This window comes from Orbicella faveolata, unplaced genomic scaffold, assembly GCF_042242905.1.
Source record: "Orbicella faveolata isolate gen_17 unplaced genomic scaffold, um_ofav_v1 contig_12, whole genome shotgun sequence".
NCBI lineage: Eukaryota > Metazoa > Cnidaria > Anthozoa > Scleractinia > Merulinidae > Orbicella > Orbicella faveolata.
Genome location: NW_028301539.1, coordinates 31042530 through 31069519, shown reverse-complemented (window position 1 = coordinate 31069519; position 26990 = coordinate 31042530). Strand labels below are relative to the sequence as shown.

Genomic DNA, 26990 nt, shown 5'->3' with positions numbered 1-26990 from the left:
CTTTTCAATCTATCTTATCCTTCGTAATTTTCCATTTTCAGAACCAGAGATAACTACTGCAGATGGTACGTTTGACATCGATATTATTAAGGATCGGTTTAAGCTTTTTTCCAATCTAATTCATCTTTCGTGTTTTTTCTTTTTTCCAGCACCGGGCATGACTATTATAGATGGTAAGTTTGGCATCAGTATTACTATTACTACTCTTCATTTTGTTTATCTATTTCATGTTATGTGTTTTTTCGTTTTTAGCACAAGAGATACCTACTACAGATGGTAAGTTAGCATTGACATTACTTGAATTGCTTTCTTCTGTACTGTGTTGTTATTGCTATTATCTTGAAGTCGTTTTTCTTGCATCTTCAGTTGCAGCACAAGTCAAAAGCGTTAAAACAACCACAGATCGTGAGTGTTTCATAAGTATCACTTGAATTTCTCGAGAATTTTGTATTTATTTCAAATTTAATAATAGTATCACTTTTACTGTATCCTTTTTTCTATCCGGTTCTAGAACCAGAGACAAGTACTACAGGTAATAAGCCTTTTAATATGCATTAATATTATACTATTTCTTGTTGTAAGGTATCATCGTTTTTCATTCTGATTTCATCTCTTAACAACTGTTGGATTTCAAGTCATTATTCATAACATTATTTTCCAGCATCGGAGATGACAACTACAGAAAAAGGTATGTTTATCTCAAATATAACTGGAAATTTTTAAGTATGACCATTTCTGACTAAATTGATTAACATTTTGTTGTTTATAATTAGCATCAATTTTTAACTTTATATCTATATCCGATTCATTTAGAGCTTGAGTAACTGTTGAAAACATTTTAAATTTATAGTTTAAGCTCGACATATCAAAATTCAAAAATGGCACCGAGGCTTTCCCCCAAACTTTTATATTTGGTAATGGTTTCTTTGTATTAAGTCTCTTGTGGAAATTACCGGAGAAAGGAAACTTACAAACTTTAAAATTTTAGGCAGAAAGCCTCTGAGCCAGGTTATAATTTGATATATTAAACACGGGCAGTTTTGCTATCATTTGTTAAAAGGGCTTGTTTATTTGCAGCGCCAGAGATACGTACTACGGATAGTAGACCTTTTACAAGAAATGAACCTTTTGCATAGATATTTCTTAGAGTTTCAATTGCTTTAAGCTTCTATAATCAGTCTAATTTTTCTTTCCTGCTTTGTTATTTTCAGCATCAGAGATAACCACTACAGATGGTAGGTTTGCCACTGATATTACTTAAAATTGTTTTGTTTTCTTTTGTCTTCAATCTATCTTATCCTTCATACTTTTCGTTTTTTAGCATCAGAGATAACCACCACAGACGGTAAGTTTGGCATTGATTTTACTTAGTCTTACACTTTTGTTTTTAATCTATTTTATCCTTCGTATTTTCCTTTTTCAGCACCAAAGATAACTACTGCAGATGGTACGTTTGACATCGATATTATTAAGAATCGTTTAACCTTTTTTTCCAATCTACTTCATCTTTTTTGTTTTTTTCCAGCACCAGACATGACTACTACAGATGGTAAGTTTGGCATCACTATTACTATTACTACTGTTGATGTTTTTTTTTTAATCTAATTCATGTTTCGTGTTTTTTCGCTTTTAGCACCAGAGATACCTACTACTAATGGTAAGTTAGCATCCACATAACTTAGAATTGCTTTCTTCTGTACTGTGTGTTATTGCTATTATCTTGAAGTTGTTTTTCTTGCATCTTCAGTTGCAGCACGAGTCACAGGCGTTAAAACAACCACAGATCGTAAGTATTTGAAAAGTATCATTTAATTTTTCCGAGAATTTTGTATTTCAATCAAATTTAATAACAGTATCAGTTTTACTGTATCCTGTTTTTTTCTTTCCGTCGCTAGAACCAGGGACAAATACTACAGGCAATAAGGCTTTTAATATACATTTATATTATATTATTTCTTGTTGTAAGGTATGATTGTATTTCATTCTGATTTCATCTCTAAACAACTGTTGTCAAGTCATATTTCAAAACGTTATTTTCCAGCATCGGAGATGACAACTACAGATAAAGGTATGTTTATCTAAAATATAACTGGAAATTGTTAAGTATTATCATTTGTGACTAAATTGATTAACATTCTGTTATTAATAATTATCATTAATGTTTCACTTTATATCTATCTCCGTATTCAGTTAAAGCTTGGGTAATTGCTGAAAACATTTTTATAGTTCACGCTCGATATATCAAAATTCAAAACTGGCACCGAGGCTTTCCGCCAAACTTTTATATTTGTTAATGGTTTTTTTTTTATAAAGTCTTTTGTGGAATTTACCGGAGCAAAAAAAAACTTACAAACGTTGCAATTTTGAGCAGAAAGCGTCGGAGCCAGGTTATACTTTTATTTATCAAACTCGGCTATTTTCGCTATCATTTATTAAAAGGGCTTGTTTATTTTCAGCGCCAGAGATACCTATTACAGATAGAACACCTTTTACAAAAAATAAACCTTTCGCATAGACACTCCTTACAGTTTCAAATGCTTTAAGCTTCTATAATCAGTCTAATTTTTCTTGCCTGCTTTTTTATTTTAAGCACCAGAGATAACCACTACAGATGGTAAGTTTGCCACTAATATTACTTAAAATTGTTTTGTTTTCTTTTGTCTTCAATCTATCTTATCTCTTATATTTTTCGCTTTTTAGCACCAGAGATAACCACCACAGAGGGTAAGTTTGGCATCGATTTTACTTAGTCTTACACTTTTGTTTTCAATCTATCTTATCCTTTGTAATTTTCCCTTTTCAGCACGAGAGACAACTACTGCAGATGGTACGTTTGACATCGATATTATTAAGAATCGCTTTAATCTTTTTTTCCAATCTAATTCATCTTTCGTTTTTTTCATTTCCAGCACCGGACATGACTACTACAGATGGTAAGTTTGGCATCAATATTACTATAACTACTTTTCATTTTTTTTTATGTAATTCATGTTTCGTGTTTTTTCGCTTTTAGCACCAGAGATACCTACTACAGATGGTAAGTTAGCATCGACATCACTTAGAATTGCTTTCTTCTGTACTGTGTTTTATTGCTATTATCTTGAAGTCGTTTTTCTTTTATTAAAAGGGCTTGATTATTTGCAGCGCCAGAGATACATGCTACAGACAGTAGACCTTTAAGAAGAAATAAGCCTTCCGCATAGATATTCCTTAAAGTTTCAATTGCTTAAACATATACATAAAACATACATATACATAAAACATATACGTTTCGGATAGATATTCCTTAGAGTTTCAATTGCTTCAAGCTTCTATAATCAGTCTAATTTTTTCTCTCCTGCTTTGTTATTTTCAGCATCAGAGATAACCTCCACGGATGGTAAGTTTGCCACTGATATTACTTAAAATTGCTTTGTTTTCTTTTGTCTTCAATCTATCTTATCTTTTATATTTTTCGTTTTATAGCACCGGAGATAAAAACCACAGACGCTAAGTTTGACATCGATTTTTCTTAGTCTTTTCTGTCCGACTAGCTGGGTGATACTAAGACAATTAGACCCTTCGCACTCGAGGGCCACGGGTCTATAGCCCATTTGGCTTCTCCTCATGGGCTATTGTCCCATAGCCCTTGCAGGCTACGGGTCTAATTGTTAACTAGTGACACCAATTAGAGGTTTGTCCACCCAAATTGAGTAGATTAATTCGTCTTTCGGGGTGTCGATTTGTCAACTACCTTAGACGAAACGACTCATATTGGGAGTATTGGACATGACTGACCAATTAAGATTCGACGTCCTAGAAGATTTGATACGTGAATAAAATTACTTACGTTCTTAATCATAACCGTGGCCGTGTTTGGATATCGCATCCTAATTAGCATAGGTTTTACGATTTCATTTCACCGTTTACTCCTTAGTTTTAATGACGGTCGATATTCAATCGAGACAGTGTTACATCACATTTTCAAACACTCCAAGGTTCGTCAAATATATTCCGCTCCCTGTCGTATTAGTTTCAACTCCTTTCTCGGTGTTTGGAAATGTTTTAAAGCAAGGTCTAATAAATGTTATATTTTTTTACTTTTTCCATTGCTACTTGTGCTATATTTCCTTTATCTTGCATGCCTTTTAATTTCCAGCACCGGAGGTAACTACCACGGAAGGTACGTCACACTTAAATGCTACTTGAAGTTTAATATTTCTTAATATTTCACAATTTTTCATCTGTTTAAACGTGCCTTTCTATTTCCAGCACCAGGGATAACTACTACAGTTGCTAAGTTTGAAATCAGTGTTTAAAGAAAATCCGTTAAAGCTTTTTGTGTTTTATTGTTATTGGTTTTTCGAGTTGTTTCATTTGAAGTACCAGAGATAAATACCACAGATGTCAAGTTTGTTTTATATGTTGCTTAGAATGTGATTGGGATTTTGGTTTCAATCTAATTAGCTTTGGGGATTTTCCAATTTCAGAATCGTCAGAACCAGAGGTAACTACTAAAGAAGGTAAGTTTGGCATCGATATTGCTTTAAGTTGGATAGATATTTCTAACAAAAGGGATAACTAATACAGATGATCAGTTAGGCTTCAATATTGCTTAGGATTGGTCTTGTTTTCAATTAAACTTATCTTTCGAACTTTTTCCATTTCCAGTATCAGAAACAACTAGCACGGATGGTAAGTTTCGCATAGATGTTACTCAGAATTGGATTAGACTTTTGGTTTAAGTCTTTCGTGTTTTACACTTACATAACTAATACAGATGGTAAGCTTGGCGTAGATGTTACTTTGATTTCGATTAGACTTTTGTTTTTAATTGATCTAATCTATATATTCTCTTGTTTTTCTACTTCCAGCCCCTGAGATAACTTCTACAGATGGTAAGTTTGTCAAAATCTAAATTAGAATTGGATTAAACATTTGTGATTCCATCGAACTTATCTTTCCTATCATTATATTTCTAGCACCAGAGATAACTAGTACTACTACAAGTGGTAAGTTTGGCTTCGATATTACTTAGTTTTACGTGTTTTTTTTTAAAATCTAACTTATCCTTCATACTTTTTCATTTTCAGCACCAGAGATAGTTTCGACAGATGGTAAGTTTGACTTCGATATTACTTAGTTTTACACATTCTTTTTTTTTTTTTGTAATCTAACTTATCCTTGGTGCTTTTCTATTTTCAGCACAAGAAACAACTACTAGAGATGGTAAGTTTGTCAGAAGTTTTATTTTCCTTGTTTTTCCACTTCCAACCGAGCTAAGGACTTAAGACGTATTAAAGTTTGGCAACGATACTACCGCTTTGAATTGGTATACACTTTTTTTGTTCAATCATATTTATATTTCTTGCCTATCCAATTTCAGCACCAGAGATAACTACTACAGATGGTAAGTTTTGCAAGAATATTGCTTAGGATTGGTTTTGTTTTAGTTTAAGTTATTTCTCGATTTTTTTTTTTTTTTTTTTTTTTTTTTTTTTTTTTGATTTTCAGTATCAGAGATAACTACCACAGATGGTACGTTTTGCATACGTGTTACCTGGATTGGACTTAACTTTTGTTTTTAATTTGATTTATCCTTTTTCCCTTCTGGAACAAAGATAACTGCCACAGAGTGCAATTTTGGCACAGATATTATCTAGAATTTCAATTTGTTTCTATAATCAATGTAACCTTTCTTTCCTGCCTTTTTAATTTTAGAACCAGAGATAGCTGCTACAGTTGGTAAGCTTGGCATCGATAAAACTTGGAATTTTTTTGTTTCTTTAGTTTTCAAACTATCTTATCTTTCGTATTTTTGGTTTTTCAGCACCAGAGATAACTACTACAGATGGTAAGTTTGGCATCGATGTTACTTTTGAATTTAACCTATGTTGTCCTTCGTAATTTTCCATTTTCAGCACCAGAGATAACTACTGCAGATGGTAAGTATAGGTTCGCAGAGACACTACGGCTTAGATTTGGTTTAAACGTTTCCTGTTCAATGATATTTACATTTCTTGCCTTTCTAATTTCAGCACCAGAGGTAACTACAACAGAAGGTAAGGTTCGACATCGATGTTATAAAGACTCGGTTTAATTTTTTTCCATTCCAATAAAATTTAAATTATTGTTCGTTTTTTCTTTTTTTTATTTCTAGGACCGGACATGATTACTACACACGGTAATTTTGGCATCTATATTACTTAGAATTGCTTTTCTTCTGTTGTTTTTCAATGTTTCCTGTTTTTCTGCTTTCAGCACCAGATATAACTACCACAGATAGTAAGTGTTCCAAAGATATTACTTAGAGTTTCAATTGCTTTAAGCTTCTATACTGAGTCTCATTTTTCTTTCCTGATTTTTTATTTTCAGCACCAGAGATAACCACTACGGATGGTAGGTTTTCCATCGATATTACTAAAAATTGTTTTGTTTTCTTTTGTCTTCAATCTATCTTATCTCTTATATTTTTCGTTTTTTAGCACCAGAGATAACCACCACAGACGGTAAGTTTCGCATCGATTTTACTTAGTCTTACACTTTTGTTTTTACTCTATCTTATCCTTTGTAATTTTCCATTTTCAGCACCACAGATAACTACTGCAGATGGTACGTTTGACATCGATATTATTAAGAATCGCTTTAACCTTTTTTCTAATCTAATTCATCTTTCGCTTTTTTTTTTCTATTTCCAGCACCAGACATGACTACTACAGATGGTAAGTTTGGCATCAGTATTATTATTACTACTGTTCATTTTTTTTTTTTATCTAATTCATTTTTCGTGTTTTTTCGCTTTTAGCACCGGAGATACCTACTACAGATGGTAAGTTAGCATCGACACCTCTTAGAATTGCTTTCTTCTGTACTGTGTTTTATTGCTATTATCTTGAAGTTGTATTTCTTGCATCTTCAGCTGAAGCACGAGTTACAGGCGTTAAAACAACCACAGATCGTAAGTGTTGTAAAAGTATCATTTAATTTTCTCGAGAATTTTGTATTTCAATCAAATTTAATAACAGTATCAGTTTTACAATATCCCTTTTTTCTTTCCTTCGCTAGAACCAGAGACAAGTACTACAGGTAATAAGCCGTTTAATATACATTTATATTATGTTATTTCTTGTTGTAAGGTATCACTGTATTTCATTCTGATTTCATCTCTTAACAACTGATTTCAAGTCACATTTCATAACATTATTTTCCAGCATCGGAAATGACAACTAGAGATAAAGGTATGTTTATCCCGAATATCGCTGGAAATTGTTAAGTATTATCATTTGCGACTAAGTTGACTAACGTTTTGTTATTTATAATTAGCATCACTTTTTCACTTTATATCTATATCCCATTCATTTAAAGCTTGAGTTAATGATCCTCTTTCGAGGCTTGGTCTGAGCTTCCACTAACGATACTACTTTTAGGAAATAACACACTGGCTGTGGGTAAAATTTGGGTGGCAGGGAAGGACGACTGGGGAGTAGGGGCCCAGATCGGGTGGTACCGGGGGTAGCCACCCTGGAATAAAAGTTCCAGACCTGCCTCCAGGAGTGAGGCCCATATCCCACAGTCCCGGGGGACTGAGGGAACCAGGAGGGGGAGCCCCTCCTGGGGGGAGTACAGATCAGGTGGTACCGGGGGTAACCACCTTGGAATAGGTAATTTCTCCGGACCTGTCTCCAGTGGGCTAGAGCCTTACTGTGGGGTAAAGTGCAGCTAATGGGTGCACTTCCCTGCCACCGTCCTTTAATAACAAACAACAGAAAGTCACCAAAATACAGTCTCTGTTCATTGCACCCTGACTGATAAGGTCTAAGGCTTGCTAGGAGACAGATAACCCTAGCCTATAGCCATTAATGGTATAATTATTATTATTATTATTATTATATACTAAGCAAATGATATCATAAGTATATATGGATAAATGTTTTTCTAAACGTAGCGGAATAGTAATGTTCAGTAACTATACACGACATTCTGAATTGTTGTGTCAAAGCTTGCCCCCATTTTTTTTTTTTGGGGGGGGGGGGGGAAGACAGATTATTAGCCTTATTCATGGTGAACATTTCTATAGATCTAAATGATTTTGTTTATTCGCTTGAAGATGGTCCTAAAGCGTAGTATCAGGGGTTCAGATGTGTAGAGCAAGGGTCCCAGTCATGGGAGGGTGGGAGGGTAAAAGAAAAATCAGTGGCGAAGGATCGGCACAAACGAGAAGACTGAATACAACGAGGAGCGTGTGCTTGACTAGAGGAGAGGGGCATGAGGTGGACATGTGAGAGACATGACTGGAACCATTGATACACTGTCTTTTACAGATGTAGATAACAGTGGCTTTACTTAGGAAATGAAAGGTTTGTTGTGATATCCAAAAGGGGTGATTGTTTTCAACTGGGAATTCCTGATGGACTTTGAGATCAGGAATTGGTGGCATGTTACCTATGTTACTGGGATTTACTTATGAGCATGACACGAGGTTCATAGTGTCACATGTCTCTGAAATAAAGTGTTACAATGCAGAATGTGTGTGCCTGACTTTGAGATATTGTCTCTCAGGTCTCATCAACATCAGTTTATGGATGCCATAAACTTAAACTAATTGCTAAAAACATTTTTATAGTTCACGCTCGATATATCAAAATTCAAAAATGGCACCGAGGCTTTCCACCAAACTTTTATATTTGGTAATGGTTTGTTTGTATTAAGTCTCTTGTGGAAATTAACGGAGAAAGGAAACTTACAAACTTTGTAATTTGGGCAGAAAGCCTTGGAGCCAGGTTATAATTTGATTTATTAAACACGGGCATTTTCGCTATCACTTATTACATCCCTTGTTTATTTTCAGCGCCAGAGATACCTATTACAGAGAGAAGACCTTTTAGAAAAAACATACGTTTCGGATAGATATTCCTTAGAGTTTCAATTACTCTAAGCTTCTATAATCAGTCTAATTTTTCTTTTCTGCCTTTTTATTTTCAGCAGCACAGACAACCACTACAGATGGTAGGTTTGCCATCGGTATTACTTAAAGTGCACCTAACCCCCAATTTTTTTTTTCGCTAAAACAAATCTAGACTTTATTTGAAGCATTTGGGCGAAGAAATTTTTAAATTTGGTTGAATCCTCGATTTTCTATGCCCTTTCAAAGTCGCGATTAAGTGTTTCACGACCGCGTTTTAGGGAGTCTGGGGCGGCGGTACCTGATGACGTCTACCCAGGAACCAAACACAATAGCGCCTCAGTCAACTCTCTGTATTTGCTCGAGAAAATAGAACGCAAAACTAATCGTTCCGATGTATTTTGGGACTAAAACGTCCACGTTTTGTGTCAGAATCATTTCTTTTTCGTCACTGGAGTCAGAGTTAAGTTTCGATTCGGAAGGCTCCGAAATGAACTTCGATCGAGCACGTTCGACGACTGTGAACTCACTGCTTAGAGCTTTGAGAGCAATTTACAATATTTCAAGCGACGACGGGGAAGACGTTTTTGCGGACGAGCTGCTTGTATATTAGGAATGGAAAGCTAGATACGAAGTGGAGGAGCAGGCAAACGAAAAGCAGGAAAGAAAACTCAAGGACTGCTTTGGATGGTAATTTCGTCAACTAAACATAAGATTCCCACGCGTGTTTATAGCCCGTTTACATTTGTCCTTACCGAGAATGTATTTTGTCAAGGTGTGATTGTTCTGTTAAATCCAGTTTGTGTTTTACTTTCAGTTGAATGCTTCATGTTTATAAGAGCGACGTACGTGTTGCAGTTTTCGAGACTTGATAACCTCCAAAACATTGGCTTCGATCGATTGAAAATCGTATTGTTTGGACCTGTATTTTTGAAGCTGCGGGAAGCAAGGCGGAAGGAAACATTTCATCCAATTACCGATTTCACATTGTCACACGTTTTAAGTCGTAACTCCAAATAACCAATGTAAATTGTTCTCAAAGTTTGCAGTGAAATTCGTCGGATAAGCGAAAAGGATAAGTTCCCTAAGCGGTCCGCAGATAATGTTACGCGGTCATATTTTCGACGCTATTGCACAGAATCTTTGTCGCACTGCTGATTTCCAAACCTTCGAAAAACTCTGTGAGTCTAACAATTTTGTTATCATGTAATTCTAGAGGATTAATCTTCGACTTTCATCTAAATCGAAAGAGAAATAAGTGCTGGTTAGCGTCGTACAGTTGCGATCTATTTACATATCAGTATAACGCTTCTTGATCATGACCGGATCACACAACTTTGCCGGTTATGTTATAAATATCGCGGGATTGGAAGATATAGGTTGTAGGTAGTATTTCTACAAATTTCTGGTTAGCTTTAAGCAGAAAATTTATGAAAATAGCGTTCGAAAGTCTGCGGAACAAATTCCAGTGACAGTTCTTCAATGGTTCTCACAGATTCAGTTCGCTTGTTTCGGTTCGACAAAATCAACCATCGTTTATGTCTTTATTGCACCATTAGCCGATCATCGTCAGTAAATTGTACAGTATATCTTTCTTTAAATCTGGAATATTGCTGCAACAGCCAATAGCACCTCTGGAAGGCGTTTTCTGCGCACTTTTCGAATGTGTATTGCACCATCCTGAAGGAAATGAGAGGAAATGAGATATCCAACCTTCCTGGGTAGACGTCACAAGAGCCGCTGGACCCATTCTCCTCAAACTCGGTCGTGAAACAAAATGGCGGTGTTTTGGAGCTATTTTCGAGATTTCGTCGTGGCACAGAAAATCGAGGATTTAACGGAATTCAAAAATTTTTTCGCAGAACTATTTCAAATAATAAGTAGATTCGTTCTAGCGAAAAAAAAATTGGGGGGTTAGGTGCACTTTAAAACTGTTTTGTTTTCTTTTGTGTTCAATCTATCTTATCTCTAATATTTTTCGCTTTTTAGCACAAGAGATAACCACCACAGACGGTAAGTTTAACATCGATTTTACTTAGTCTTACCCTTTTGTTTTCAGTGTATCTTATCGTTTGTAATTTTCCATTTTCAGCACCAGAGATAACTACTACAGATGGTACGTTTAACATCGATACTATTAAGAATCGGTTTAACCTTTTTTTTTTTCAATCTAATTCAACTTTCTTTTTGTTTGTTTTTTTATTTTCAGCACCGGACATGACTACTACAGATGGTAAGTTTGGCATCAGTATTACTATTACTACTGTTCATTTTTTTTTTTTTTTCCTTATTCGTGTTTCGTGTTTTTTCGCTTTTAGCACCAGAGATACCTACTACATATGGTAAGTTAGCATCGACATCACTTAGTATCGCTTTCTTGTGTACTGTGTTTTATTGCTATTATCTTGAAGTTGTTTTTCTTGCATCTTCAGTTGAAGCACGAGTTACAGGCGTTAAAACTACCACAGATGGTGAGTGTTTTAAATTTATTATTTAATTTTTTTCGAGAATTTTGTATTTCAATCAATTTTAATAACAGTATCAGTTTTACAATACAAAAGCCCGAAAAACTGTATCAAAGAGACATGGCCGAGCCCACAGGTCAAAAGAGCGGTTGCTATGCCAATGTCAATTGAATCGGAGAAACAGTTGTAACACGATGGAATTCAAGGGATAATTAACAGCTACTGAAAGTTTCAGCATCAATGAACAGAACCACTTTTTCAGAACTGTGAAAAATACGGGGAAAAAGGGTTTTCCTACAATTCGTTGTGCTACTGAGGGTTAACATAAACAGCATTTAAATTTTTTGCAATCCTAATTAGCCTTTATTGATCTTACTTTTGATTTGCATATTTTGTTTCTCCCAGCACCAAAGATAACTACTTCAGATGGTACGTTTGACATCAATATTACCTGCATTTATATTAGCTTTTCCCTCTTCCATTTCAGTCTAGTTTCAGCTCAGATGATAAGCCTAAGTATTACTAGGAATTGTTCAATTTTTTGTATTTCATAAAAAATTCCATTATCGTTGTCTTTACCTTCTCTTTCATGTATTTCATTTTCAGCGCCAGAGATGACTACTACAGATGGTAAGTCTATAGTGATAGTTGTTGTTGAAGTTCGTCATGGTAGGTTTTATATTCTTATACGTTAACTTTTCTGCTGTTTCATTTGCAGCACCAGAAATACCTACTACAAATGCCGGTAAGTTTGACAAAATCATCACTCGCAGTTTCTGTTTTTCAATCAAATTTATCTAGTGACACATCGATATATCTTTACACCATTTCATGTATTTTCATTACATTTCCAGAACAAGAGATAACGACTACAGACAATACGTCCTACTATTGATATGAGAAAAATATTTTCTTTGTTTTTCTTTCTGATTTTATAAATACTCTCCTCACTATATCCTATCAGTTATCTTTCTTGAGACGCTTATTTCCTAGCTCCAGAGGTAGTTTGTACAGATAGTAAGTCTAAAATATACGTTTTTAAATGGTTAGGTTTCTCTCAAGTCAATTTTAACGCTTGTTTGCTTATTTGAAGGAATTTTCGAATATCACGAGTAGTGTAAATCCTTAATTACTCGACCTTTCAGAAGATTACTCATTTATTATATGGCTGAGAAAATTGCGAACAAATTAAAAATTAACGATAAATTGGCCTTCTCTCAACCAATCACAACAAAGTAATGATTACTCTTAAGCTATTGTATCATTTTAATTGCGACACCAGAGATTACCACTACAGAGTGTTAGGAAATCGTATTTGCAACGAAGTTTCCAAAACTTGGACCGAATTTTCAAGACCTGAAGCGAATTCGCAAGGTAGCGCGAACTTTCGTTGCAAAATTTTACAAAGCCAAGATAAATTTTGCTTCAATGAAAACTTAGCCGAAAAGTCCCGAAAATTGTGACAGTGTACTTTAATCCTTAACACGATCTCTTCTGCCATTTCAATTCCGGCACAAGAGACAACTACCACAGAGTGTAAGTTAAACTTAACTACTACCTTATTGAAGTCGCGTGTTTCAATGATTCTTTTTCATTCTTATCGTATCACAACCCTTGTGTTCCAATTCAATCTATCTTTCGTGTCTTGTCATTTGCAGCATCAGAGAAGGCTACAACAGGTGGTAAGTTTAACGTGGATTTTAGTTAAGTGGTTGTGTTTGTATCGCCACAATCCTAATGTTATATTTCTTCGGATTTCCATTCCTAGGTCCAGAAATGGCAACTACAGATGGTAAGTCTGACCGGCTATTCGTTGAAAATAGTTTCATTTTTTAACTTGATAATCCAATTTCAACCTTATGTTTTGTGTTTTGTTTTTGTTCTTTCAATAGCAGCACCAGAGATACCTTCTACAGATGGTAGGTTTAACAAATAAATCACTTAAATCGTCATAGCTTTAAGATTTCTGTCTTGTTACACTATTATTATTATCTTTACCTTAAATGATTTGTTCCGAGAGCTCACGTACACCTATATTAAACATACAGCTTATGCAAGGAAAACACGAATACCTCTACAAATAAATGTTTATTCAACAGATTGAGATACAAAACAAACTGAAACAGTTTGGACTCTTTTATAAATCCCCGGTGAACGCGCCAGAACGTTTTTTGCGTTTGATAAACTCACGAGAAAGGCCAAATAACAAGAGATCCACTTTTGAGAATCCGAACATCTCAGCCAGTGGACAATAGAAACAATGTGAACAGTGCATTGGTCAATCAATCAATCACTCAACCAGTCTGTCAGTCATTCAATCAATTAATCAATTAATCAAAATTCATTAAAAGGAAACGCAGAGGTTATGACCTTCGAGGACGTTCCCTAATTAAAAATATTAATATCTGTAATCTTTGATAAAAATGTCATAAGATACAATTAAAAACACATTTCAAAGCCAAACGATTTTAACTTATAATAAAAAGCCTTCTCAGTTTACCTCTAAAAATATTAAAATCATTATCTTCCGCTGTTTCTTTAGGGAGCACGTTCCACTCTTGAGTTATTCTGTCGAATAACGCGTGAAAATAGCATAGGGATAACTGCATGTGCTCTGATATTGTAATGACAATTGTGTATAATTTATCTCTTTATATTTTAATCGTTTGTCCATTTTTTTTATTTCCAGAACCAGATATGACTACTGAAGGTAATAAGGCCAGAAGTAATACTTTTTGAAATTGATATGGTCATTATTGTTATTAACTATCATTTTAACTGATGCTACTTTTTTATAAGCAGTAGCAGAGATGCCTATAGCGGTTATCAATCAACCAGAAATTCTGGTTTCTATTTCAGGAAATTTCCAGTGAGGAATGTAACAGCATTTTCTACAATCGAAGGGAAATAAGGAAAACCTAGCGAGTTATACCCAAATTTTTTTTTGACCAAAAATTTCTCACTGTTCTATTTGATTTTAATCCCGGTATTTCTGGAATGTTCAGTTGAATGGTTGTCATTCGGACACGTAACAATTTTCGGATTCAAGGATATTTCGTTCCATTTGCCCTCGTTTCTAAAGTTCCGGAATTTCTGGTCGCTGTTAGATGTGATTGATCTTAAAGTCCTTTTCGTTTACAACTGAAACAAAGATATTACTGGAAATAGCTTCATTACCAATAATTTTGTCATATTTCTTTTCACTTTCAGCACCAGAAATTTCTACTACCGAGAGTAAGTAACAAAAATGTAACCGAAAATTTCTTCACTATTTTGTGTCTTATCGTAATTCTATTGCTGTTTCACACGCATTTCATACTTTTTCATCTACAGTGTTAGAAATTACTACAGATGGTAAGTTTGCTTCTCAGTTATAACTTTTAAATGATGTAGTTTTGGCAATTCATTCTAATATTACTACAATGAACTTTTATTTATCTTTCATACCTTTTCATTTGCAGGTCCAGAGATACCTAGTACAGATGGTAAGTCGAGTCAAGAAGGCCTCTCAAGATTATTCTAGTTTTTATATATCAATCCAGTTTTACCGCGGCACTATTTACTGATACATTTCGTGCTTTCTCGTACAACTTTCACAAGGTTTTTAGTTTTCGTTGAAATTGTCTAAGGTTTTGCATTTCATAAGATTGTAATGAGCAATAATTGCAATTTTCTGATTAAATCTAATTCAGTCTCGTTATCACTTTTTTGTTATCTTTCGTTCTTTATTCAATTGCAGCACAAGTAAAGCTTAGTTTTTTAGTTGTGCATATCTAGATTTAGATTTTTAAATTTTTTAACTTTTATCATATCTTTAAATTTTTAGCTGTATTCTACTTTGTAATTTTTATTATCTTACAAGTGTAAATAGTTTTTAATTTTTAACTTAGGATAGAGGGCCACTGGTTCGTCAGTTTTTTACTGTTATGTGTTACCCTCTGTAAATAAAGTTGTTACTTACTTACTTACTTACTTAGTACAGATCGTAAGTTTTGTGTGCTAGACTTCATTTGAAATTCTTGAGATCGAGGTTTCTATATCCCATACCACGATTACCCCTTCTATACGTTTTGTTTCTTTCTTTTTCCAGAACCGGAAATAACCTCTACAAGTGGTAAGTTTCACAGCTATTACTTGCACTTGGATAACCATTTTGAAGCTCATTCATCTCAAAAGAGATGTATAAGGCACAGCATTCGTGGAAAGCAGCTTTTTTATTTAATTATTTTTTTTACTATTAGTTATTAGTAGTTTTAGCTGACGAATTTTTAACCGTGTTTAAATAAAGATTGTCTATCTCAAACTCATTCAAGTTTAAATGTCGATTAAGGAAACAAGACCTGACGAATTTGATTGAAGGAGATCACCATACAAACTCTTATCTGTGTTGTAGTGATTTTTGTACGTGTGATAGGATTCTTACAAACTTTTGTTTAGCTTAACTTAGCATTTTAAATTCTAACATGAATATATTTTAGAATTTTTTTAATTTTAAGTATTGTAATATTTAAACTTTTGTTATTATAATACAAGCATTACTTACAATTCATTTTTATAATACTACGTTACTCACAGTAACTTTACGATTAGTACCACACTACTTTAACTATACTGTATTTAATTGATTTTATCATTAAGTAACACCAATTAGAGGGTTGTCCAATACACCCGAATTGAGTAGATTAATTCAACTTCCGGTGTGTCGATTGACGAATTGAGTCAAAGTGGGTGTATTGGACGTGACTGACTAATTAAGACTCGAAGTCCTAGAAGATTTGATACGCAAATAAAGTTTCATACGTTCTTAATTCCTCACGTTTAAACAAAGCAAATCAAATCGTGGCTGTGTTTGGATATCTGATCATAATTAGCATAGGTTTCACGATTTTATTTCACCGTTTTCTCCTTAGTTTTAATTTCGGTCGATAAGATATATCAATCAATGAGACAGTGTCTCACCACATTTTTAAACACTTCGTCAAATATACTCCGCTGCGTGTCGTACTAGTTTCAACTCTCTTCTCAGTGGTTGGAAATGTTTTAAAGCATGGGCTAATGGATTTTATATTTTACCTTTTTCATTGCTACTTGTGCTATATTTCCTTTATGCCTCCATGCCTTTTAATTTCCAGCACCGGAGGTAACTACCACGAGAGGTACGTCACACTTAAATGCTAGTTCACGTTTAATATTTCTTAATATTTCACAATTTTTTCATCTGTTTAAACGTGCCTTTCTATTTCCAGCACCACAGATAACCACTACAGTTGGTAAGTTTGAAATCAGTGTCTAAAAAATCCGTTATTGGTTTTTCGAGTAGTTTCATTTGAAGTACCAGAGATAACTAAAACAGATACCAAGTTGTTTTATATGTTGCTTAGAATGTGATTGGGATTTTGGTTTCAATCTAATTAACTTTGGGATTTTCCAATTTCAGAACCGTCAGAACCAGAGGTGACTACTACAGAGGGTAAGTTTGGCATCGCTATTGCTTTAAGGTGGCCGAACACAGTTTTCGCGCCCGCTTTTGCTGATGCAATTCAGCGCGCGCACAAGGATTGAAAAAAAAAAACATGCCTTCAATAGAGCGATCATTTTATTTACTCAATATCCGCACTATATGCGCTATTTTTCTCCATTATTGAACGCAGTGTATTGATACCTTTAGTCTTATATTACAAAGCTATGTTAGAAAAGGTAACGACGCAAAGAACCCAGCAATTCTCGGCTTTTTCTTTGTTACCGAAAGAACCCAGTTAAATGCAGTGCATACGCAGTTGCTCGAAAAATTGAGACCGATTGCTTTTGCAGAAACTTGCCGATTTCTAACGATCCAGTCGATAGAATTTCAAGAAATTTGGCCAAAAAATAATTCAGAAACCACGCGAATAATCTATCGCAAAAAATCTGAATTTTGACATAGGGAATTTTTACTAATACAGAACATGCAGTGAAAACGATTTACGGCGAATTACGAAAGTCGCTTATGTCAAAATTTTATTACAACAGTGTTGACAGAAGGGATTTAATGTCAATTTATAGTGGGCAAATGATGAAAAAAATCTAATGCCTGAATTTTTTTAAAATAAACAAAAACCATTTTTTAAGCCTTGTTTTTAACCAGCCCCGTTGCCATGGCAACGGCACTCACCTTAGCCAAAATGTGAGAATAAACCCTTCTGTGGTTAACCTTGACTCTTGCAAAAAACGGGCGCCAAAGCATAAATAGCTTTAAAGTAATGGTGAATTAGGCAGAGGCTCTTGAAAACTGTGTTCGGCCACCTTAAGCTGGTTTTGAAATTCTGTTTCCATCTAACTTTTTTTCCTGTCATTCTATTTCTAACAACAGAGATAACTAATAAAGATGATCAGTTAGGCATCGATATTGCTCAGGATTGGTCTTGTTTTCAATTTAACTTATCTTTCGATTTTTTTCCATTTCCAGTATCAGAAACAACTAGCACAGATGGTAAGTTTCGCATAGATGTTACTCACAACTGGATTAGACTTTTGGTTTTAGTCTTTCTCGTTTTACATTTCCCGGACCAGAGATAACTGCACCAGAGCGCACATTTGGCATAGATGTTACTTAGAATTTAAATTAGGTTAAACTATGTATCCTACCTTTTTTTATTTTCAGCACCAAAGATGACGACATCAGATGGTGAGTTTTGATACCGATATTACTTATTTACACACTTTTGTTTTCTATTTAACTTATTTCTCTTACTTTTCCATTTTCAGCACCAGAGATAACTACTACAGATGGTAAGCTTGGCATAGATGTTACTTTGAATTAGACTAGACGTTTGTTTTTAATCTGACATGTTTTCGCGTTTTTTGATTTACCAGCACCAGAGATAACTCCTACAGATGGTACGTTTGGCATAAATGGCTTAGATTTGGTTGCAGCTTTTATTAATCAATATGTGTCAATCAGACAATCTAATCTATATATCTTCTTGTTTTTCCACTTCAAGCACCTGAGATAACTACGACAGATGGTAGGTTTGTCAAGATGCTCATTAGAATTGGATTAAAATTTGTGATTCCATCTAACTTATCTTTCCTGTCATTATGTTTCTAGCACCAGAGATAACTAGTACTACTACAAGTGGTAAGTTTGGCTTCGATATTACTTAGTTTTAAATGTGTTTTTAAAATCTAAGTTATCCTTGATACTTTTCCATTTTCAGCACCAGAGATAGTTTCGACAGATGGTAAGTCTGTCAGAAATTTTATTTACCCTGTTTTTCCACTTCCAACATAGATACTACGGCTTAGAATTGGTATACACTTTTTTGTTCAATCTTATCTCTATTTCTTGCCTATCCAATTTCGATTTTTCTTTTTTCCATTTTCAGCACCAGACATAACGACCACAGATGGTACGTTTCGCATACATGTTACCTTGACTTAATATAGATGTTATTGGACTTAATTTTTGTTTTTAATTCAATTTATCCTTTCTTCCCTCTGGAACAAAGATAACTGCCACAGAGTGCAATTTTGGCATAGATATTACCTAGAATTTCAATTTGTTTAAGCTTCTATAATCAGTGTAATCTTTTTTTCCTGCCTTTTTAATTTTAGAACCAGAGATAACGGCTACAGATGGTAAGCTTGGCATCGATATACCTTAGAATTGTTTTGTTTTCTTTAGTTTTCAAACTATCTTATCTTTCGTATTTTTGGTTTTTCAGCACCAGAGATAACTACCTCAGATGGTAAGTTTGGCATCGATGTTACTTTTGCATTTAATCAATCTTATCCTTCGTAATTTTCCATTTTAAGCACCAAAGATAACTACTGCAGATGGTAAGTACAGTTTGCATAGACACTACGGCTTAGATTTGGTTTAAACGTTTCCTGTTCAATGATATTTACATTTCTTGCCTTTCTAATTTCAGCACCAGAGGTAACTGCTACAGATGGTAAGGTTCGGCATCGATGTTATAAAGAATCGGTTTAATTTTTTTTGCTTTTCAATCTAATGTTAATTATTTTTCGTTTTTTTTATATTTCTAGGACCGGGTATGACTACTACACATGGTAAGTTTGACATCGATATTCAAAAGAATTGCTTTTTTTTCCGTTGTTTTTTTAAATCTAATTCATGTTTCCTGTTTTTCCGCTTTCAGCATCAGGGATACCTACTACAGATGGTAAGTTTGGGATAAATGTTACTTAGAATTGGACTCAACTTTTGTGTTTCAATCTAACTTCTCTTGCTCGCCTTTTCGTTTTCAGCACCTGAGAGAACTACTACAGGTGGTGTGTTTGGCAACAATAGTACTTAGAATTGGTTTCAATTTGTTTTAAATTTAACCTATCATCCGAATTTGTTTTCATTTACAGCACCAGAGATAACTACCACAGATAATAACTTTTGCAAAGATGTTACTTAGAATTAGATTTAGCTTTTTGTTGTCGTTAATTTTATTTATCCTTCGTGTTTTTCGTCTTTTGGAACAAAGGTAACTGCTACAGACTGAGCGTTTCACATAGATATTACTTAGAGTCTCATTTTTTATTTTTTGAATCGAATTTTATTTACAGCCTGAGCACTTACACTACTTACATTACTGATGTTATAATTACATTTACACTTACAATATACATGCTACTTATACTACTTATACTTACACTACTTGTACAATTTTTTTTTAGTGTTTAAAATAAACGATTCCTCAAAAATTCTCCACTTTTTCTTAAACAGATTGATGTTATTTGATTTAAAGGAACTATACTTTTCGGTTTGATATTTATTGAATAAAATTCTTTCAAAGTGGCTGAAAGATGGTTTCGTTTCTTTACACCGGCAAGTCCACAAGTACGTTTTTCCTAAAACGATTATATAGTTTTGCAGATCCATCTCCCCCGTTAAAAATCCTAAAATAATCTCGCGATATTCTAAAGAGAGGCAAACGCAACTATTAAGTTTATTTAAAATTTTTTCACATATCTCATTCCAAAAGGAAGTAGAAAAAGAACAGCCAAAGAAAATATGAGATATGGTCTCAGTAGTCTGATGAAAGAAGGAACAGTTGGGGTCAGAAATATAGATATAAATATAAATATAGGGTCAGAAGTAATTCATTTTATATAGAATAGAATTTAGCACTTTATACTGAAAAGAACGCACATAAAGTTCATTTGCAACTCTCAGTGGCATCACGAATGCCTCCGAAAGTTGCTTATCCTCTAGATTAAATTCTTCTTTCAAATTAGCCCATTTATTTGGTTTTTGGTATTTTTGCTTTATAAAAAGATGATAATAATCACGACAGTTAAATTTTTCTAAATCAAGGATATTCTCGAAATTGGGCTCATGAACACGCTGTTTCGGTGGAACTACTTAGAGTCTCATTTGCTTTAACCTGCTATAATCAGTCTATGTTTTCTTTTCTATTTTTTCATTTCCAACACCGGGGATAACCACTACAGATGGTAGGTTTCCCACCGATATTACGTAAAATTGATTTGTTTTCTTTTGTTTTCAATCTATCTTATCCTTTATAATTTTTGTTTTTAGCACCAGAGATAACCACCACAAACGGTAAGTTTGGCATCGATTTTACCTAGTCTTACACTTTTCTTTTCAATCTATCTTATCCTTCGTAATTTTCCATTTTCAGAACCAGAGATAACTACTGCAGATGGTACGTTTGACATCGATATTATTAAGGATCGGTTTAAGCTTTTTTCCAATCTAATTCATCTTTCGTGTTTTTTCTTTTTTCCAGCACCGGGCATGACTATTACAGATGGTAAGTTTAGCATCAATATTACTATTACTACTCTTCATTTTTTTTTATCTATTTCATGTTACGTGTTTTCTCGTTTTTAGCACAAGAGATACCTACTACAGATGGTAAGTTAGCATTGACATCACTTGAATTGCTTTCTTCTGTACTGTGTTGTTATTGCTATTATCTTGAAGTCGTTTTTCTTACATCTTCAGTTGCAGCACAAGTCAAAAGCGTTAAAACAAACACAGATCGTGAGTGTTTCATAAGTATCACTTGAATTTCTCGAGAATTTTGTATTTATTTCAAATTTAATAATAGTATCACTTTTACTGTATCCTTTTTTCTATCCGGTTCTAGAACCAGAGAAAAGTACTACAGGTAATAAGCCTTTTAATATGCATTAATATTATACTATTTCTTGTTGTAAGGTATCATCGTATTTCATTCTGATTTCATCTCTTAACAACTGTTGGATTTCAAGTCATTATTCATAACATTATTTTCCAGCATCGGAGATGACAACTACAGATAAAGGTATGTTTATCTCAAATATAACTGGAAATTTTTAAGTATGACCATTTCTGACTAAATTGATTAACATTTTGTTATTTATAATTAGCATCAATTTTTAACTTTATATCTATATCCCATTCATTTAGAGCTTGAGTAACTGTTGAAAACATTTTAAATTTATAGTTCAAGCTCGACATATCAAAATTCAAAAATGGCACCGAGGCTTTCCTCCAAACTTTTATATTTGGTAATGGTTTCTTTGTATTAAGTCTCTTGTGAAAATTACCGGAGAAAGGAAACTTACAAACTTTAAAATTTTAGGCAGAAAGCCTCTGAGCCAGGTTATAATTTGATATATTAAACACGGGCAGTTTTGCTATCATTTGTTAAAAGGGCTTGTTTATTTGCAGCGCCAGAGATACGTACTACGGATAGTAGACCTTTTACAAGAAATGAACCTTTTGCATAGATATTTCTTAGAGTTTCAATTGCTTTAAGCTTCTATAATCAGTCTAATTTTTCTTTCCTGCTTTGTTATTTTCAGCATCAGAGATAACCACTACAGATGGTAGGTTTGCCACTGATATTACTTAAAATTGTTTTGTTTTCTTTTGTCTTCAATCTATCTTATCCTTCATACTTTTCGTTTTTTAGCATCAGAGATAACCACCACAGACGGTAAGTTTGGCATTGATTTTACTTAGTCTTACACTTTTGTTTTTAATCTATTTTATCCTTCGTATTTTCCTTTTGCAGCACCAGAGATAACTACTGCAGATGGTACGTTTGACATCGATATTATTAAGAATCGGTTTAATCTTTTTTTTCCAATCTAATTCATCTTTCGTTTTTTTCATTTCCAGCACCAGACATGACTACTACAGATGGTAAGTTTGGCATCAATATTACTATAAGTACTTTTGATTTTTTTTTATCTAATTCATGTTTCGTGTTTTTTCCCTTTTAGCACCAGAGATACCTACTACAGATGGTAAGTTAGCATCGACATCACATAGAATTGCTTTCTTCTGTACTGTGTTTTATTGCTATTATCTTGAAGTCGTTTTTCTTTTATTAAAAGGGCTTGATTATTTGCAGCGCCAGAGATACATGCTACAGACAGTAGACCTTTTAGAAGAAATAAGCCTTTCGCATAGATATTCCTTAAAGTTTCAATTGCTTAAACATATACATAAAACATACATATACATAAAACATATACGTTTCGGATAGATATTCCTTAGAGTTTCAATTGCTTCAAGCTTCTATAATCAGTCTAATTTTTCTCTCCTGCTTTGTTATTTTCAGCATCAGAGATAACCTCCACGGATGGTAGGTTTGCCACTGATATTACTTAGAATTGCTTTGTTTTCTTTTGTCTTCAATCTATCTTATCTTTTATATTTTTCGTTTTATAGCACCGGAGATAAAAACCACAGACGCTAAGTTTGACATCGATTTTTCTTAGTCTTTTCTGTCCGACTAGCTGGGTGATACTAAGACAATTAGACCCTTCGCACTCGAGGGCCACGGGTCTATAGCCCATTTGGCTTCTCCTCGTGGGCTATTGTCCCATAGCCCTTGCAGGCTACGGGTCTAATTGTTAACTAGTGACACCAATTAGAGGTTTGTCCACCCAAATTGAGTAGATTAATTCGTCTTTCGGGGTGTCGATTTGTCAACTACCTTAGACGAAACGACTCATATTGGGAGTATTGGACATGACTGACCAATTAAGATTCGACGTCCTAGAAGATTTGATACGTGAATAAAATTACTTACGTTCTTAATCATAACCGTGGCCGTGTTTGGATATCGCATCCTAATTAGCATAGGTTTTACGATTTCATTTCACCGTTTACTCCTTAGTTTTAATGACGGTCGATATTCAATCGAGACAGTGTTACATCACATTTTCAAACACTCCAAGGTTCGTCAAATATATTCCGCTCCCTGTCGTATTAGTTTCAACTCCTTTCTCGGTGTTTGGAAATGTTTTAAAGCAAGGTCTAATAAATGTTATATTTTTTTACTTTTTCCATTGCTACTTGTGCTATATTTCCTTTATCTTGCATGCCTTTTAATTTCCAGCACCGGAGGTAACTACCACGGAAGGTACGTCACACTTAAATGCTACTTGAAGTTTAATATTTCTTAATATTTCGCAATTTTTCATCTGTTTAAACGTGCCTTTCTATTTCCAGCACCAGGGATAACTACTACAGTTGCTAAGTTTGAAATCAGTGTTTAAAGAAAATCCGTTAAAGCTTTTTGTGTTTTATTGTTATTGGTTTTTCGAGTTGTTTCATTTGAAGTACCAGAGATAACTACCACATATGCCAAGTTTGTTTTATATGTTGCTTAGAATGTGATTGGGATTTTGGTTTCAATCTGATTAACTTTCGGGATTTTCCAATTTCAGAATCGTCAGAACCAGAGGTAACTACTAAAGAAGGTAAGTTTGGCATCGATATTGCTTTAAGTTGGATAGATATTTCTAACAAAAGGGATAACTAATACAGATGATCAGTTAGGCTTCAATATTGCTTAGGATTGGTCTTGTTTTCAATTTAACTTATCTTTCGAACTTTTTCCATTTCCAGTATCAGAAACAACTAGCACGGATGGTAAGTTTCGCATAGATGTTACTCAGAATTGGATTAGACTTTTGGTTTAAGTCTTTCGTGTTTTACACTTACATAACTAATACAGATGGTAAGCTTGGCGTAGATGTTACTTTGATTTCGATTAGACTTTTGTTTTTAATTGATCTAATCGATATATTCTCTTGTTTTTCCACTTCAAGCCCCTGAGATAACTTCTACAGATGGTAAGTTTGTCAAAATCTAAATTAGAATTGGATTAAACATTTGTGATTCCATCGAACTTATCTTTCCTATCATTATATTTCTAGCGCCAGAGATAACTAGTACTACTACAAGTGGTAAGTTTGGCTTCGATATTACTTAGTTTTACGTGTTTTTTTTAAAATCTAACTTATCCTTCATACTTTTTCATTTTCAGCACCAGAGATAGTTTCGACAGATGGTAAGTTTGACTTCGATATTACTTAGTTTTACACATTCTTTTTTTTTTTTGTAATCTAACTTATCCTTGGTGCTTTTCTATTTTCATTACAAGAAACAACTACTAGAGATGGTAAGTTTGTCAGAAGTTTTATTTTCCTTGTTTTTCCACTTCCAACGGAGCTAAGGACTTAAGACGTATTAAAGTTTGGCAACGATACTACCGCTTTGAATTGGTATACACTTTTTTTGTTCAATCATATTTATATTTCTTGCCTATCCAATTTCAGCACCAGAGATAACTACTACAGATGGTAAGTTTTGCAAGAATATTGCTTAGGATTGGTTTTGTTTTAGTTTAAGTTATTTCTCGATTTTTTTTTTTTTTTTTTTTTTTTTTTTTTTTTTTGATTTTCAGTATCAGAGATAACTACCACAGATGGTACGTTTTGCATACGTGTTACCTGGATTGGACTTAACTTTTGTTTTTAATTTGATTTATCCTTTTTCCCTTCTGGAACAAAGATAACTGCCACAGAGTGCAATTTTGGCACAGATATTATCTAGAATTTCAATTTGTTTCTATAATCAATGTAACCTTTCTTTCCTGCCTTTTTAATTTTAGAACCAGAGATAGCTGCTACAGTTGGTAAGCTTGGCATCGATAAAACTTGGAATTTTTTTGTTTCTTTAGTTTTCAAACTATCTTATCTTTCGTATTTTTGGTTTTTCAGCACCAGAGATAACTACTACAGATGGTAAGTTTGGCATCGATGTTACTTTTGAATTTAACCTATGTTGTCCTTCGTAATTTTCCATTTTCAGCACCAGAGATAACTACTGCAGATGGTAAGTATAGGTTCGCAGAGACACTACGGCTTAGATTTGGTTTAAACGTTTCCTGTTCAATGATATTTACATTTCTTGCCTTTCTAATTTCAGCACCAGAGGTAACTACAACAGAAGGTAAGGTTCGACATCGATGTTATAAAGACTCGGTTTAATTTTTTTCCATTCCAATAAAATTTAAATTATTGTTCGTTTTTTCTTTTTTTTATTTCTAGGACCGGACATGATTACTACACACGGTAATTTTGGCATCTATATTACTTAGAATTGCTTTTCTTCTGTTGTTTTTCAATGTTTCCTGTTTTTCTGCTTTCAGCACCTGATATAACTACCACAGATAGTAAGTGTTCCAAAGATATTACTTAGAGTTTCAATTGCTTTAAGCTTCTATACTGAGTCTCATTTTTCTTTCCTGATTTTTTATTTTCAGCACCAGAGATAACCACTACGGATGGTAGGTTTTCCATCGATATTACTAAAAATTGTTTTGTTTTCTTTTGTCTTCAATCTATCTTATCTCTTATATTTTTCGTTTTTTAGCACCAGAGATAACCACCACAGACGGTAAGTTTCGCATCGATTTTACTTAGTCTTACACTTTTGTTTTTACTCTATCTTATCCTTTGTAATTTTCCATTTTCAGCACCACAGATAACTACTGCAGATGGTACGTTTGACATCGATATTATTAAGAATCGCTTTAACCTTTTTTCTAATCTAATTCATCTTTCGCTTTTTTTTTTTCTATTTCCAGCACCAGACATGACTACTACAGATGGTAAGTTTGGCATCAGTATTATTATTACTACTGTTCATTTTTTTTTTTTTATCTAATTCATTTTTCGTGTTTTTTCGCTTTTAGCACCGGAGATACCTACTACAGATGGTAAGTTAGCATCGACACCTCTTAGAATTGCTTTCTTCTGTACTGTGTTTTATTGCTATTATCTTGAAGTTGTATTTCTTGCATCTTCAGCTGAAGCACGAGTCACAGGCGTTAAAACAACCACAGATCGTAAGTGTTGTAAAAGTATCATTTAATTTTCTCGAGAATTTTGTATTTCAATCAAATTTAATAACAGTATCAGTTTTACAATATCCCTTTTTTCTTTCCTTCGCTAGAACCAGAGACAAGTACTACAGGTAATAGCCGTTTAATATACATTTATATTATGTTATTTCTTGTTGTAAGGTATCACTGTATTTCATTCTGATTTCATCTCTTAACAACTGATTTCAAGTCACATTTCATAACATTATTTTCCAGCATCGGAAATGACAACTAGAGATAAAGGTATGTTTATCCCGAATATCGCTGGAAATTGTTAAGTATTATCATTTGCGACTAAGTTGACTAACGTTTTGTTATTTGTAATTAGCATCACTTTTTCACTTTATATCTATATCCCATTCATTTAAAGCTTGAGTTAATGATCCTCTTTCGAGGCTTGGTCTGAGCTTCCACTAACGATACTACTTTTAGGAAATAACACACTGGCTGTGG

At 33.8% G+C, this 26990-nt stretch overlaps 1 protein-coding gene across 1 annotated transcript in view; it reads left to right on the top strand.

The window, feature by feature from the left end:
• The window catches only part of LOC110040311 (uncharacterized), a 74459-nt gene that overhangs the window by 12602 nt on the left and 34867 nt on the right, over positions 1-26990 (top strand). Inside the window, exons 44-150 of the mRNA XM_089277534.1 lie at positions 42-65; positions 150-173; positions 253-276; positions 367-405; positions 512-532; positions 662-688; positions 1212-1235; positions 1322-1345; positions 1424-1447; positions 1526-1549; positions 1634-1657; positions 1748-1786; positions 2042-2068; positions 2591-2614; positions 2701-2724; positions 2804-2827; positions 2910-2933; positions 3014-3037; positions 3356-3379; positions 4139-4162; positions 4470-4502; positions 4651-4674; positions 4854-4877; positions 4962-4991; positions 5073-5096; positions 5185-5208; positions 5366-5389; positions 5701-5724; positions 5810-5833; positions 6018-6041; positions 6140-6163; positions 6241-6264; positions 6355-6378; positions 6465-6488; positions 6568-6591; positions 6678-6701; positions 6785-6808; positions 6899-6937; positions 7045-7065; positions 7191-7217; positions 8962-8985; positions 10871-10894; positions 10974-10997; positions 11091-11114; positions 11200-11352; positions 11752-11775; positions 11953-11976; positions 12065-12091; positions 13005-13028; positions 13115-13138; positions 13239-13265; positions 14036-14056; positions 14557-14580; positions 14680-14700; positions 14808-14831; positions 15437-15460; positions 16479-16502; positions 16593-16616; positions 16784-16816; positions 17792-17815; positions 17987-18010; positions 18091-18114; positions 18199-18222; positions 18327-18350; positions 18434-18463; positions 18543-18566; positions 18711-18734; positions 18940-18963; positions 19050-19073; positions 19141-19164; positions 19257-19280; positions 19375-19398; positions 19488-19511; positions 20773-20796; positions 20882-20905; positions 20985-21008; positions 21093-21116; positions 21197-21220; positions 21311-21349; positions 21456-21476; positions 21606-21632; positions 22156-22179; positions 22266-22289; positions 22368-22391; positions 22475-22498; positions 22579-22602; positions 22920-22943; positions 23703-23726; positions 24034-24066; positions 24215-24238; positions 24418-24441; positions 24526-24555; positions 24636-24659; positions 24753-24770; positions 24928-24951; positions 25263-25286; positions 25372-25395; positions 25580-25603; positions 25702-25725; positions 25803-25826; positions 25917-25940; positions 26027-26050; positions 26130-26153; positions 26241-26264; positions 26349-26501; positions 26609-26629; positions 26754-26780. Coding sequence (XP_089133660.1) covers positions 42-65; positions 150-173; positions 253-276; positions 367-405; positions 512-532; positions 662-688; positions 1212-1235; positions 1322-1345; positions 1424-1447; positions 1526-1549; positions 1634-1657; positions 1748-1786; positions 2042-2068; positions 2591-2614; positions 2701-2724; positions 2804-2827; positions 2910-2933; positions 3014-3037; positions 3356-3379; positions 4139-4162; positions 4470-4502; positions 4651-4674; positions 4854-4877; positions 4962-4991; positions 5073-5096; positions 5185-5208; positions 5366-5389; positions 5701-5724; positions 5810-5833; positions 6018-6041; positions 6140-6163; positions 6241-6264; positions 6355-6378; positions 6465-6488; positions 6568-6591; positions 6678-6701; positions 6785-6808; positions 6899-6937; positions 7045-7065; positions 7191-7217; positions 8962-8985; positions 10871-10894; positions 10974-10997; positions 11091-11114; positions 11200-11352; positions 11752-11775; positions 11953-11976; positions 12065-12091; positions 13005-13028; positions 13115-13138; positions 13239-13265; positions 14036-14056; positions 14557-14580; positions 14680-14700; positions 14808-14831; positions 15437-15460; positions 16479-16502; positions 16593-16616; positions 16784-16816; positions 17792-17815; positions 17987-18010; positions 18091-18114; positions 18199-18222; positions 18327-18350; positions 18434-18463; positions 18543-18566; positions 18711-18734; positions 18940-18963; positions 19050-19073; positions 19141-19164; positions 19257-19280; positions 19375-19398; positions 19488-19511; positions 20773-20796; positions 20882-20905; positions 20985-21008; positions 21093-21116; positions 21197-21220; positions 21311-21349; positions 21456-21476; positions 21606-21632; positions 22156-22179; positions 22266-22289; positions 22368-22391; positions 22475-22498; positions 22579-22602; positions 22920-22943; positions 23703-23726; positions 24034-24066; positions 24215-24238; positions 24418-24441; positions 24526-24555; positions 24636-24659; positions 24753-24770; positions 24928-24951; positions 25263-25286; positions 25372-25395; positions 25580-25603; positions 25702-25725; positions 25803-25826; positions 25917-25940; positions 26027-26050; positions 26130-26153; positions 26241-26264; positions 26349-26501; positions 26609-26629; positions 26754-26780 — 2928 coding nt within the window. The remainder of the gene's footprint in view (positions 1-41; positions 66-149; positions 174-252; positions 277-366; positions 406-511; positions 533-661; positions 689-1211; positions 1236-1321; positions 1346-1423; positions 1448-1525; positions 1550-1633; positions 1658-1747; positions 1787-2041; positions 2069-2590; positions 2615-2700; positions 2725-2803; positions 2828-2909; positions 2934-3013; positions 3038-3355; positions 3380-4138; positions 4163-4469; positions 4503-4650; positions 4675-4853; positions 4878-4961; positions 4992-5072; positions 5097-5184; positions 5209-5365; positions 5390-5700; positions 5725-5809; positions 5834-6017; positions 6042-6139; positions 6164-6240; positions 6265-6354; positions 6379-6464; positions 6489-6567; positions 6592-6677; positions 6702-6784; positions 6809-6898; positions 6938-7044; positions 7066-7190; positions 7218-8961; positions 8986-10870; positions 10895-10973; positions 10998-11090; positions 11115-11199; positions 11353-11751; positions 11776-11952; positions 11977-12064; positions 12092-13004; positions 13029-13114; positions 13139-13238; positions 13266-14035; positions 14057-14556; positions 14581-14679; positions 14701-14807; positions 14832-15436; positions 15461-16478; positions 16503-16592; positions 16617-16783; positions 16817-17791; positions 17816-17986; positions 18011-18090; positions 18115-18198; positions 18223-18326; positions 18351-18433; positions 18464-18542; positions 18567-18710; positions 18735-18939; positions 18964-19049; positions 19074-19140; positions 19165-19256; positions 19281-19374; positions 19399-19487; positions 19512-20772; positions 20797-20881; positions 20906-20984; positions 21009-21092; positions 21117-21196; positions 21221-21310; positions 21350-21455; positions 21477-21605; positions 21633-22155; positions 22180-22265; positions 22290-22367; positions 22392-22474; positions 22499-22578; positions 22603-22919; positions 22944-23702; positions 23727-24033; positions 24067-24214; positions 24239-24417; positions 24442-24525; positions 24556-24635; positions 24660-24752; positions 24771-24927; positions 24952-25262; positions 25287-25371; positions 25396-25579; positions 25604-25701; positions 25726-25802; positions 25827-25916; positions 25941-26026; positions 26051-26129; positions 26154-26240; positions 26265-26348; positions 26502-26608; positions 26630-26753; positions 26781-26990) is intronic.